The sequence below is a fragment of the Diadema setosum genome, chromosome 13, assembly GCF_964275005.1.
Source record: "Diadema setosum chromosome 13, eeDiaSeto1, whole genome shotgun sequence".
NCBI lineage: Eukaryota > Metazoa > Echinodermata > Echinoidea > Diadematoida > Diadematidae > Diadema > Diadema setosum.
The window spans coordinates 26,124,501-26,137,734 of NC_092697.1; the positions used below are offsets into that span (position 1 = coordinate 26,124,501).

At 37.8% G+C, this 13,234-nt stretch overlaps 1 protein-coding gene across 1 annotated transcript; it reads right to left on the reverse strand.

Moving 5' to 3' along the window:
* Positions 1-1,088: 1,088 nt before the first annotated feature.
* On the reverse strand, positions 1,089-9,247 carry LOC140236525 (arsenite methyltransferase-like). The gene is made up of 6 exons (XM_072316448.1): positions 9,042-9,247; positions 7,878-8,028; positions 5,756-5,892; positions 4,563-4,714; positions 2,202-2,363; positions 1,089-1,300 (listed from the first exon to the last, which is right to left on the reverse strand). The coding sequence occupies exons 1-6, from the start codon at positions 9,197-9,199 to the stop codon at positions 1,089-1,091; spliced, it is 972 nt and encodes a 323-aa protein (XP_072172549.1). The 5' UTR covers positions 9,200-9,247.
* Between the last annotated feature and the right edge of the window lie 3,987 nt (positions 9,248-13,234).

A 13,234-nucleotide genomic window follows, 5' to 3' on the forward strand; every position in this document is an offset into this window, starting at 1 on the left:
GAAGGATGAGGAGGAGGATGAGGAAGAGAAGGGGGAAAAGAAGAGAGGCGGAGGAGGAGGGAAAAGGGAAGGAGAAGAGGAGGAGGAAGATGAAAAGCAAAAGACACATGAAAGGTAAGGAAAGGAGAAGCTTTGCCATTTTACCTGGGAGTCTCTTTCACTTTCGGCAATGTCTTCAATTCGGAAGGCCTTGCTGTATCTGGATATCTTTAGAATTGATGCTAGCTCACCATCCACTGTCTGCGGAACGTTGGTCTGTGAAAAGACATATCAAGTACAAACATTAACCAATAACTAATCTGCACCATAACAACCACATAGAAACTTGGTGTTGTTGTTGTATTGAAAATGAAAGGTAAACTCTGTGGGACATTGGTATAAGAGTTTGGGCTTTGGGTTCTTAAACAGAAGGTCATAGTAAGTCCTGCTCAGGACACACATATCCTTGGTCAATGTAACAGCCACTACTTTCTTCTTAACCCAGATGTAAAATGGATACCTAGAAGTGCTGATGTAATAACAATAGTAGAGCCATATGTATGAGAAGTGACAACAATGAAGAAGCTACCATGAGAAAGGAAGGTACTACAAAATAAAATCTATTCTTAAAGGGACACAAAAACTGCAACATGACATCAGGGCTACAAACTCTCACATGATCGGCATGAGACTGTCGCAATCCAACAAATTCTAACTGCCTCACAGTGATGAATAAATTCTCATGATGAACCTCACAAATAGACAGAAGAAAAAGAATTGTTCCCCAAATCTCTATTATTACATTCAATATGCTCCAGCATATTCAAAAGTTTCAATATTTTCCCACAGGCACATTCTCGCTTTGTATGTGTTAAAATCATTTCTAAACTTTCAGTATGTACCACATGGCAGCATTTAAAATGTAAAATTGTGAAATCTCCTTACAGAGGAAAGAGGAGGGGGAAGATACAAAAGTACTCCCCTTCCACTCCATCCCCCCTACCACATGATCATCCCCCCTTCCACACCATCCCCCCTCTTCTACACCATCCCCTCTCCCCTTACCACTTTGATCCCTCGCATTGGGTTGCTCGCTCCCTCACAGTGTCTCACTCCAAACTCTCACTCAGGGTTGCTAGCCATGACATGAGTAAAATACTATCATTCGACAGGCTTACCACAAAAGTGTGCTCCTTGTCAAATGGCAGAGATTCTTCATATTCCGGAAGTGAGCCATCATACGTCACCACCGCGGGACTGTTACTGGCATCTTCTGATGACTTGAAGAGTCTGTATGTTGCCGATACGTAGACAATATCACCTGGCAATCAGATTGAATGCAAAGAATCAAAACTTCTTCACTCTCCATTATAAAAGCCAAGTGAATTTTGCAACGACTAATTGAATCTTTTTCATTTATGTTTTTTTTTTTCCCATAAAAATCATGAGCTGAACTTGAAATGCTTATACTAGCCTATGATATCTGATAGGTGGTTGTTCAGATCACCTAATACTGTATACGCCGAATATTTCGCGAGGTTTTTATTTTCGTGAATTCACAAGTCAGGTGCTATTTGCGACATTAAAGACACGCAAAAATATTGACTCTGATCCCAATATGAGTGTGATGACAGTGATTTGCACGTGTAAATTTCTCCGTACAGTACTGCACTCCATGATCACGAATCTAACCACGCGCAGGATTGTCAGGAAGTCCCCATCCGCGAAAATTTAAGACTCGCTGAGTATATGGCATATACAGTATAATGAACAAATTACAAAGGACACAGCATGACATAAAGAACTAGAATATCTCTCTAGCATCACAACATCAGAATCAGAGAGATTATGCATGATACTCAGCATGTAAAAAATACATTGCAACATTCAGTATAATCATGAAAACCATGACATGCAAATATTCACCAGTACCTTCGTTTTGTTTTGTTTTTGTCCACCAACTTTAGAGCACACAAATCTAATCAAATATTACATGCATGTTGGATGCTATAAAGTCACACCATTCTTAACCCTTCAAATACCAATGCATCTGGCCATGACTTGCAAAGTTGTTTAATGAATTGCACTTTATCAGTTTCAGGATTTCTGCACCGATTGGTGAACAAAGCACAGCAAGGGTTAAAGGTCACAGCGAGTCCTGTTACTACCAATGCATAGAACAAATTTAGGTTGGCAACTTGAATACTACATTATGACATTACGACAAACAGAAAGTAAAGAGAGAAACAAACCAACTATCTCCAGCAGCTCTTCATCATTCACTTCATCCACTTGGGTGGTGACCAATCGAGGGGTTGTAAACCCGATCTCTTTGGCCAGCCTTACCAGTTCTTGCCAATGGAGGGCGCCAGCCATGCCTTCACCTGAAGGAGTGGACATCATAAACACATCACTGTTTTTATTTTTTGGCCATCTGTCACTCAATAGTGCATAAAAGGTACTGGATGACAAAGTATTGCAAAGTGAAATTTTTCTTCAGGGCCAGTGCAAGTGAAATTCACTCATTTCTGATTTTACACATAAAAATGTTTCTGTTCTTTGCAACTGATTGACAAATTGCCCTACATCGACGTAAATAAGCACTGAATTGATCAGTGTTTTAGTAGTAGCCATGATAAAAAATCATGGGCGTACATACTCGAGCAGGATTCGAACCTACGACCTCCTGATCACCGGACAGGCGTCATCTCCACTAGACCACCGAGCTTTCGCCCGAAAGCAAGTGTTGGTTCTAATCCTTATAGCATGCAGCGGGTACTGCTTGGGGTTAGCAGCAGTACCCGCTGCATGCTATAAGGATTAGAACCAACACTTGCTTTCGGGCGAAAGCTCGGTGGTCTAGTGGAGATGACGCCTGTCCGGTGATCAGGAGGTCGTAGGTTCGAATCCTGCTCGAGTATGTACGCCCATGATTTTTTATCATGGCTACTACTAAAACACTGATCAATTCAGTGCTTATTTACGTCGATGTAGGGCAATTTGTCAATCAGTTGCAATGAAAACATCTCGACGGAAGAAATTCATGAATTTGAATAACAAAGCAGTACCCGCTGCATGCTATAAGGATTAGAACCAACACTTGCTTTCGGGCGAAAGCTCGGTGGTCTAGTGGAGATGACGCCTGTCCGGTGATCAGGAGGTCGTAGGTTCGAATCCTGCTCGAGTATGTACGCCCATGATTTTTTATCATGGCTACTACTAAAACACTGATCAATTCAGTGCTTATTTACGTCGATGTAGGGCAATTTGTCAATCAGTTGCAATGAAAACATCTCGACGGAAGAAATTCATGAATTTGAATAACAAAGCAGTACCCGCTGCATGCTATAAGGATTAGAACCAACACTTGCTTTCGGGCGAAAGCTCGGTGGTCTAGTGGAGATGACGCCTGTCCGGTGATCAGGAGGTCGTAGGTTCGAATCCTGCTCGAGTATGTACGCCCATGATTTTTTATCATGGCTACTACTAAAACACTGATCAATTCAGTGCTTATTTACGTCGATGTAGGGCAATTTGTCAATCAGTTGCAATGAAAACATCTCGACGGAAGAAATTCATGAATTTGAATAACAAAGCAGTACCCGCTGCATGCTATAAGGATTAGAACCAACACTTGCTTTCGGGCGAAAGCTCGGTGGTCTAGTGGAGATGACGCCTGTCCGGTGATCAGGAGGTCGTAGGTTCGAATCCTGCTCGAGTATGTACGCCCATGATTTTTTATCATGGCTACTACTAAAACACTGATCAATTCAGTGCTTATTTACGTCGATGTAGGGCAATTTGTCAATCAGTTGCAATGAAAACATCTCGACGGAAGTTTCTGTTCTTGTTAGATATCTCTGCAAATATATGTGCTAATATTCTTTGTTATCCCGTTGAGGATGAGTCCCGAGTATACTCGGGCAAGTGTCTATGGGAAATGTGTGTTGTAGCAAAATCAAGCCGTCCTCAACGGGCTAAAGTTCAAAAGAGCATGGAATTGATAAAAATCTCCCTACATAGCAAAAAGGTTTCATGTTTTCAGCATGTTCAAAGCATGACAATATTCAACAAACTGATAGTCCTTTGAAATATATTGTATTACTATTTAAGTCTCTGACAAAAAAACCAGGATTGATATCAGAATTCATAATAAGTAGAATTAATATACACTTCTGGTAAATCAAAATTAGTTTCACTGTAATTATATAAGATTGAAAGAATGTTAAGTCTTATAAAATCTGGAAGATTATCATTAATTGGCTAACTTTAGGAGTAGTAAGTATAGTGTGAGGGCATTTTCTTTGGAGGAAAAACCCTCATTTCCACTGTTGATGAATTAGCCTGTCAATGCCCATTCGTGTCCTTTCCTTCTATTTTCTAGATACTTAAAGGAAACATAACCAATTGGTGGAAGAAGTAACAAATAATTATAAACTTACCCCCCCCCCCCCAGATTACCTTGTTCACTTTCTACATGAGATGAATACTTGTCAATGTTCATTCATATCCTTTTCTTCTGTTTTCAAGATACGTAAGCATAACCAATTGGTGGAAGAAGCAGCAAATAATCAAAAACTTACCCCAGAGTACCTTGTGCACTTTGATGCGCATGGGGATATCCTGACCCACATAGATGTCGCTGAAGTAGAGCTCACCTCCCTGGCGCAGGACACGATGAGCCTCCCGAAGGACAGAGGGCTTGTCCGGAGAGAGGCTGAGGACACAGTTGGATCTACAGGGCAGAGGTCAAACGAGATTGAGGTACATAACTTAAAGGTGCAGTGTAGCAACCCTCAGTGTTAACATCCAGAGAAGATGTAGACACACTTCTGATTCATCGCAAGTCCTCAAAGTAGTTACCCCGAGGACAATTACCCCCAGCTAAATACCGGCTAGTGATAGAGTTAGAGTTAGGATTAGGATTAGGATCAAGGTTAGGGTTAGGATTAGGTTCAGGAGTGGAATTAGGGCAAGTGTCATGGGAAGGGTCTGAGGTAATTGTCCAGGGGGCAATTGTCCTAGAGCCCCTCAAAGACAACTGAATTATGGAAATATGTGCGAGCATGAATTTTTAAATCATAACGTGACATTTATTAAACATTTTATTGATGCACTGGAAACTCTGACAGTCTATTTGTTTTGGATATTTATCTATGTACCTTACTCTAAGATCCTGGGAACTTCTTGGCCTCTGATTGGTCAGAAATGTAGTCAAGGAAACTACTAGCTGACTGCCGGGCAGTATAGGGAAAACTATATAGTATCTAGGCTGAGTGAGATGCCTGCAAGTATACATCTTGTGCGCATACCTATATTTGCCCATCGTGGAATTACACTCTACATTATTTCTCTGACTGGTACCAAGACAACTTCATTTCAGTGCCTTAGTTAGCATAAATATCTTCAATTGAGTGGGGTGCAGTATATAGAACAAATATTGACTGCTTCTTTTCTGGTCAGGGTTAAAAACTATTCAGCCCTAATGATTTCTTAAAAGTGCTATGCTCACAGGCAAATCCTTTTAACTGTGCCCCTCGAAGCAGTATTTGTACAATATATCATGCTTGAAACATTTGCCTGATGGACTACCAAAAGGCAGAGAGAAGCAAAAAAAAAAAACCAAACCAAAAAACCATCAACCTCAATTTGAATAAGATCCTAGTCAATATCCTTAAAATAAAAAAAAAAAAAAAAATATATATATATATATATATATATATATATATACCTCTTTGGAATGTTGGTACCGTATATGAACTTTGACCTCACTCACATGACAATGTCAAACTGGTCATCATTTAGTCCGGCCTCTTTCAAGTTTTCGATGAGTCCTTGCCGGAACTCCACATTGGGTTTGCTGTAGCCAAACTTCTCTTGGTGATATGTTATAAATTTCTTGGCAACATCCAACTGATAGATAAAGAGAATGAAAAAAAAAGACAGAGAAAAAAGTCAGTCATATGAATTATATATACAAATATATATCCATGTGTATATATATATATATATATATATATATATAAATATATATACATATATGTATATATGTGTGTATATATATATATATATATATATATACATAATGAGATGGGCTGTGACGAGAGAAAATGGCCCTTAGGGCATTAAATACCGAAAATGAGTTTTCACCTCCACACTGTAGAAGGAATTCTGACGTATTTAGATATGCAAACCTTTTTCTGAAAGTCCATTCCTAAATGACCCCATTATGACATTAAAAAAAGCATGTTTTGTCCAAATCCTGTCACTTTTTGAATGCATCTAGGCATGTGCGCGCAGTTAGCTTGCTGATCTTATTTTTGCACGTATTGCTTTGTCAAATTTCCGCGCCGTTTTCTGGCGTTTGCGCACAGCGACGCTAAGGGCCCTTTTCTCGCGTCACGGCCCAAATATATACATATATATATTTATATATATATATATATATATATATATATATATATTTACAACAGTAGTTCAATATAGACACTCCGTGAGAGACGTAGTTTTGACGAATTTTCGCCCATAGGGCTTTGTCATGTCAATATATTTGACATTTTATTTTGAAGCAGATATTAATCAAAATAAAACATGCTGTTAATCTAATTGCTGTTATTCATTTATATATAAATACATATATGTATGTATATATTTATATATATATATATATATATATATATATATATATATATATATATATATAGATATAGTGAGATATGAGAAAGAAAGGAGAAATCGGTGCGTAGCTTTGACATCATTATTCCTCTTACTGTTCCTCCTTTTTGGAAAAGCTCGAAAAAAGACTCGAACCCAGGTCTTTGCCATGGAACGCCAACATCTTAAACCGCTCAGCCATGGAGACGTCATAGAGGTTCAGGCAGACCCAAGCTCGGATACCCGACGGACCAACCTTTCAACCCTTTATGCACATGTTCCTTTTTGGGGCAGAGAGTTATGAATAATGACCAGCCGCGTGCCTCAGCTGGATCTTCTAATGAGATTCACGTACTGGTGAATTGGGATAACGTTTTGCGAGAAAGAAATCACCACTACAACAGCTTGTTGGCTTCTCCTGAATATATATTACTTAGTAAATATATGAATTTTAAATGATTAAACTTAATAGGACGAAAATACTCAAAATCACAGAATATCAATAAACTTCTCTAAATTGTCTTGCATGAAGCATTCACAGGTCTGTAATACACAAGAAATGATACTCCAACGAAATTAAAAAAAATGCCTACTACTCCTTTGCTGAATGATCTTGATAAAATGTCACATGCAATTCATGATTCTGCAACCTCTAAATTCAATGCAGTCAGTGAATTGAAGCCATTTTTTCACATAGCTCTCAGACATTATCTGAAAAGGTCATCATGTATGAAATTGTCCTCCACTGGCAGAGACTAATCTAATTTGAATTTGCAGGACAGATTAGATGGCAACAATCTAGAGTCTAAGAGGTCTGTACAGAGAAATGTATGTGAGTCTGAACACTTCTGAAAGGATTGATCCACTGAATTTGAGCTCACTTAATTCAAACTTATTTCAGATTGACTGAGTCTTGATTAAATTTGCCCCTAGGATAGGGATCAAAATAGATGAAATTGTAACATTTAAGAGTCTGAGAGCTCTGGATAGAGAAATATACATGTGAGTCTGAACTTTTGAAGGGATCGGTCTGTGGAATTAAGCTCATCACCGAGTAGGTTTTACAAGAGATTTAAACAAAAAATATTAAAAGAATGTGAACAAGTTTAGCAAGCTGTGGAGATTCAAAATGACAGTGCTGGAAAGATATACATAACATGCAAATTAAATCAATTATTTCTATTCTTTAAAAATAAAAAGCCATTACAGCCCATCAAAGGATTGAGGAAACTGAGGATCGTTACCAGTTCCTCCGTCATGTCGATCCCAGTGACGTGACCATCAGCTCCCACCAGCTTACTAAGGGCATAGCAATCCCGCCCCGCCCCACTGCCGAGGTCCAGGATAGTCGCCCCCCTCACCAGACTTGGCATCACAAGACCACACCCATAATACCTGCAGTTCATGGAAAGAGACAGAGAGAAAAAAAAAAATCCAATAATTGACTGAAACTCAGTCTCTATACTATTCACATGTACATAGTATTTAACAGTTTGCTAGTTCTTTGGTGGCAAGAAAAAACAGCCGAGCATGCATGTGCTGTCAGATTTATAATAACATGGCCTTCTATATTTACAGTAGCATCTTCAGCTGTTGCCACAGAGGGGCCCTGCTACTATCATTACTCAAACATTGCCAGGTACCAATTTATAGGCCCTACACCTGGGTCAAGAGGGACATGGTGGGTAAAACCATCGTCAAGGTGAGATTCAACTTCGGGATTTCTCATTGAAAGTCAAGAGTGTTTTGCTTTTTATGCTTCAGTGCCCGCAGTTAGTTGTGATATTCTTCCTTCTCCTTTTCCTCATCTCCTCCTCAGCCTTCTTCTCCTCCTTCTTAACCTCCTCTTCCTTCGGCTTCATTTTCCTCTTTTCCTCCTTATTTTCCTTCTCTTTCCCCTCCTTCTTTTATTTCTCTCCTTTTCTCAGGGGTGGATCCAGGAATTCTGTAAAGAAAGGGGTGCCTTTACAAAATTAAAGGGGGGCACATGCACCCCTCCCCAATTTTTTCTTTTTATTTCTTTTGTTTTAACAAAAATAAAAGGGGGGGGGGGCATGCGCCCAGTGCAGCCCAGTGCGCTCCCCCTGGATCTGCCACTGTTTTTGTATATATTCTTCTCTTCTTTCTTCTACCAATCCTTCCAGCGTGTCAGTCAGAAACACTGGCGCAGAGCATTGATTTGCCATCCATTCGATTAAAGTAAATTGTAATTAGCTAGCTCTGCACAGTTTTACAGTTCAGGGAAGAAATGAACTTTAGAAATCTATCGATATATTCCCAACATTCTTGTCAGTGAGCTTAGATGGTTTAGCACAATGATCTGATACAACAGTTAACATAGGTTCGGAACGCGTGGGTATACTGTGAAGTGGTTTAACTCAGTGTCGGCATGGTAATGAGTTACGTACGTGTTCTCAATCTCTGGGTGCACCAAGGCGAGAGCTTCCCGTACGCTAGCCGGGGCCTGGCTGCGATCCTCCAGCATACACGACTTGGACGTGCGGACATCATCGCTACAAGAGAGCGTCTTTCCGTAGTATTCTTTGACATCTTTAGCGACGGCCATGTCAGAAAAACCACACCTCTGACTGTGGGCTAATCGTGTTATGCGAATTGACACACACTGTATCTACGATTCCAAATTTTCACAGAGAACCCAGCTTCTAGTGGACACAGCGGCGCAGGCCAATTCCCTCATGTTGGCCGTAGATAGCGGTAGTCGGGTTGGGGCTCGCTCGTCGCTGAGGGTTCACGAAGGTTACGGAGTACGCATTGTGTTGTTGAATGCAGATGCCGTGTACGTGCAATAGCTCTGAGGTAGGTAAATTCACGGCGCTGGGAAGGATCGAGGGTTGATCAGCTGCTTAACTGGCGGCCCCGCCCCCTTTTACCTGTCTGACGTCATGTTTTGGTTAGTTTCGTGGGCTGTGTAATTTAGCCCCCATTTATCTAAGTATCATAACATGTGCCTCAGGATATATGTTCGATCCTTTGCCTAAAGATATGTCTTGTTTCGAATCATCATTTCTGTGTGCATTTTTTGGAGTTGCGATACCTCGAGGTGTTGCAGGCCTAGCATACAAAATAACAGAGAAATGTTTATGCTGTTTTTTGTGTTTTTTTTTATCTCCCCCTCTCTCTTTCTCCAAAGCAGCTTTGGAGACAATCAAATTCAAATGTAATATCCTATTATGAAAGCCATATACAATTAAAAGAATGGGTAACTTGGATCCACATTGCGAGTTGGAACACTCAAATTTTAGTGATTAGTATTGAAAGTGACTGAACATTAGGCCTACATGAATAAACGAAAGGCTTACCTGCATAGTTTTTGTCTATGCAGAATACCATCCATCACAAAATAAAATGTCTTCGTAGTCCCTCTACACCACAAAAGTCTGAAGATTTGAATTCCATCCAAAGTGTTCTAGAAATCCTAATTTTTTACACACAACCAAAATCATCGTTTCACGCGCTCATATGAGAATTTGATTCTTTTCTCATCTTATTACTGAAAGTCAAGCAAAATTCATGATAGTGTTCCTTCTTACTGTCGTTTTGTTCGAATGTTTCACCTTAATGATTCCATGATTGGTATTTTACACTTGATTAGTGGAAATATTGTTGAATTGAATTGAAGTGAGTTTATTTCGACATCAGGGATTAAAACAACAACAAATTTGGTCATACAGAAAAAAAAAGCAGCGGAAGAACAACAACAGCAAAACAAAAAAGCATACACACACAATAGAGGCTTGTTGAGGCTTGTTCACAGTGATTCCCTAGATAAGTAACATGGTTATATTTACAAAGAAACACCTTCAGTCAAAATCATGCTGAAAACACAACAAATACGAAGGGTATAAAGAAACAGAGAAAATAAGGAAATATCTAATATCAGTCTCATAAATTACTCTGAGTCCTCAAATTTATCAAACATAATTTGTTGATTCTTATAGTCTCTTACATTGATTTGAAGACTTGCTACACTTATCCTGATTCTCTTATATTACTTCCTGATTCTCTTATATTACTTTCAGATATTACAGATCACTTCCCCATTTCGACTAGTTTCTTTTCAAATGATATTATTGATAATAAATCTAGTTTTTTATTTAGACGAAGAATTACACATGAAAATGTAGCGAGTCTGGGTGCTAGTTTAGATAGGACAGACTGGTCGTCTATTTTTGACTCAAATGATGTGAATTTGTCATTTGAATATTTTATGCATATTTTTACTCAACTCTTGGACATTCACCTGCACCTGAGTATCTCCAGAATTCTTTATATTGTTATAACCCTCCTCGCAGACTTCGATCCTCTACTTCCTTTTCATTTCAGATACCTAAGGTTAAGCATTCATGGGGAACTCGTTCTTTCTCCCACATAGGACCTAAAGTTTGGAAAGATATCCCTGTCACTGTTCGCCAGTCATCCTCTGTGGAATCATTTAAATCATCCCTAAAAACATATCTGTTTAACATGTTGTAGGAAACAAAACAAGAGTGAATATGTCACATAATTCCTTTTCTCTCTCCCTCTCTCTTCTTTCTTTCTTTCTTCTCCTAACCTTAAGACTAAAAGCGCCATGAGCATCTTTTGATGGACTGTTGCGCTATAAAAGTATACACTATTATTATTATTATTATTATTATTATATTCCAAAACGAAGAGAAAAGTCATCCAACTATAAAAAGGTACCCAGGTTACCTTGGATTTCTAAGTCACTTTTGCGTTCAATAAATAGAAAGAACAATTTATATTATAAATTTAAAATGAAACCTACTGAGCAATCAAAACTGAAATATACTAGTTATAAAAATACTTTGACGAAAATTATACGTATTGAAAAGAAAAAAATATTATACTAAGCAGTTACAATTTTATAAGCATGATATGCAAAATACATGGAAAGTTTTAAAGCAAGCAATGAATATATCAAATAACAAGTCGAATATTACCAAAATTAGATCTGATGATAAAATTCATGAAGATCCTCATTACATTTGTAATATTCTAAATAATCATTTTTCTTCCATTGGGGAAAATCTTGCAAGCAAAATTCCATCTTCAAATAAACATTTTTCAGAATTTTTAGGTCCACCAAATTTAAACTCAATGTTTTTTAGCCCAACATATAGTCAGGAGATAATCAATATTGTTTCTGATTTTCGTTCCAAAAAAAGTGCTGGACACGATGACATCAGTAATTTCCTGCTGAAGGGGGTAATATCTTCAATTGCGGATCCTTTATCTCATATATTCAATTTATATCTTTTTTATGGTATTGTTCCTGAAAGTATGAAAATAGCAAAAGTTATCCCTTTGTTTAAAAAAGGTGGCAAATTAGATGTTAATAATCGTAGACCAATTTCTTTGTTATGTACATTGTCCAAAATTCTTTTAAAAATTGTTTACAAAAGAACTCTTACTTTTTTGAAATTCAATAATATACTCTCAAATACTCAGTTTGGTTTTAGAGAAAAACATAGCACCTCACATGCATTATTGAGTTTTGTAGAAAAAGTAGCACATGCTATCGACAAATCCTCACATCTCATAGGTTTGTTCCTGGACTTCTCCAAGGCCTTCGACACCATTAATCATGATATTTTACTTAATAAATTGCAACATTACGGAGTCCGTGGGAAGGCCTTGGAGTGGTTCAGGAGCTACCTCTTGAACAGGAAGCAATATGTCTCTTTAAATGGTCGCAATTCACAAATGTTAAATGTTAAATGTGGGGTCCCACAGGGAAGTTTATTAGGTCCGCTTCTGTTTCTTATTTATATAAATGATTTTTGTAAATCATCAGATATTCTTTCTTTCATTCTCTTTGCGGATGATTCAAATTTGTTTAATAAATTATCTCTCAATCTTCAAAAAACAAAATATATGCTTTTCAGCAACTCCATTGAGGCACTACCTGCTGATATTATTTTTGATGGCACACCACTGGAAAGTGTTTCTTATATCAAATTTCTGGGAATAACAGTTGATAATAAGCTTTCATGGAAATTTCATATTGATAGTATATGTAAGATTATTTCTCGAAACATCGGTATAATCAACAAGATTAAATTTTGTCTTCCTTTGTCGTCCCTGCTTACATTATATTCATCCCTCATATTGCCTTATTTAAATTACGGTATTCTTGTATGGGGAAATACATATCAAACTCTTTTGGATAAATTACTTCTGCTACAAAAGAAGTCACTGCGCATTATATGTCACACTGCATATTTGTCTCATACTGATCCGTTATTTTTTGAAAATAAAATATTTAAAATTAAAGATTTGTATTTGTTTAATTTAGGACAATTTATGTATAATTACAATAAAAATAATCTTCCATATATATTTGAATCAATGTTTTCAAAAAATCAATCTGTTCATAATCATCCTACAAGGCAATCGAACGAATTTCATTTACCATTTTTTAGGACTTTGCTGGCTCAGGAAAACCTTCATCTACGAGGGGCCTAAGTATTGGAACTCACTTCCCAACGACATAATAACAGCACAAACTTTGAATTCTTTTAAGAACAAATTAAAAAGTTTTCTGTTGAAATCTTATGATATGCAACCAAATTAGGTT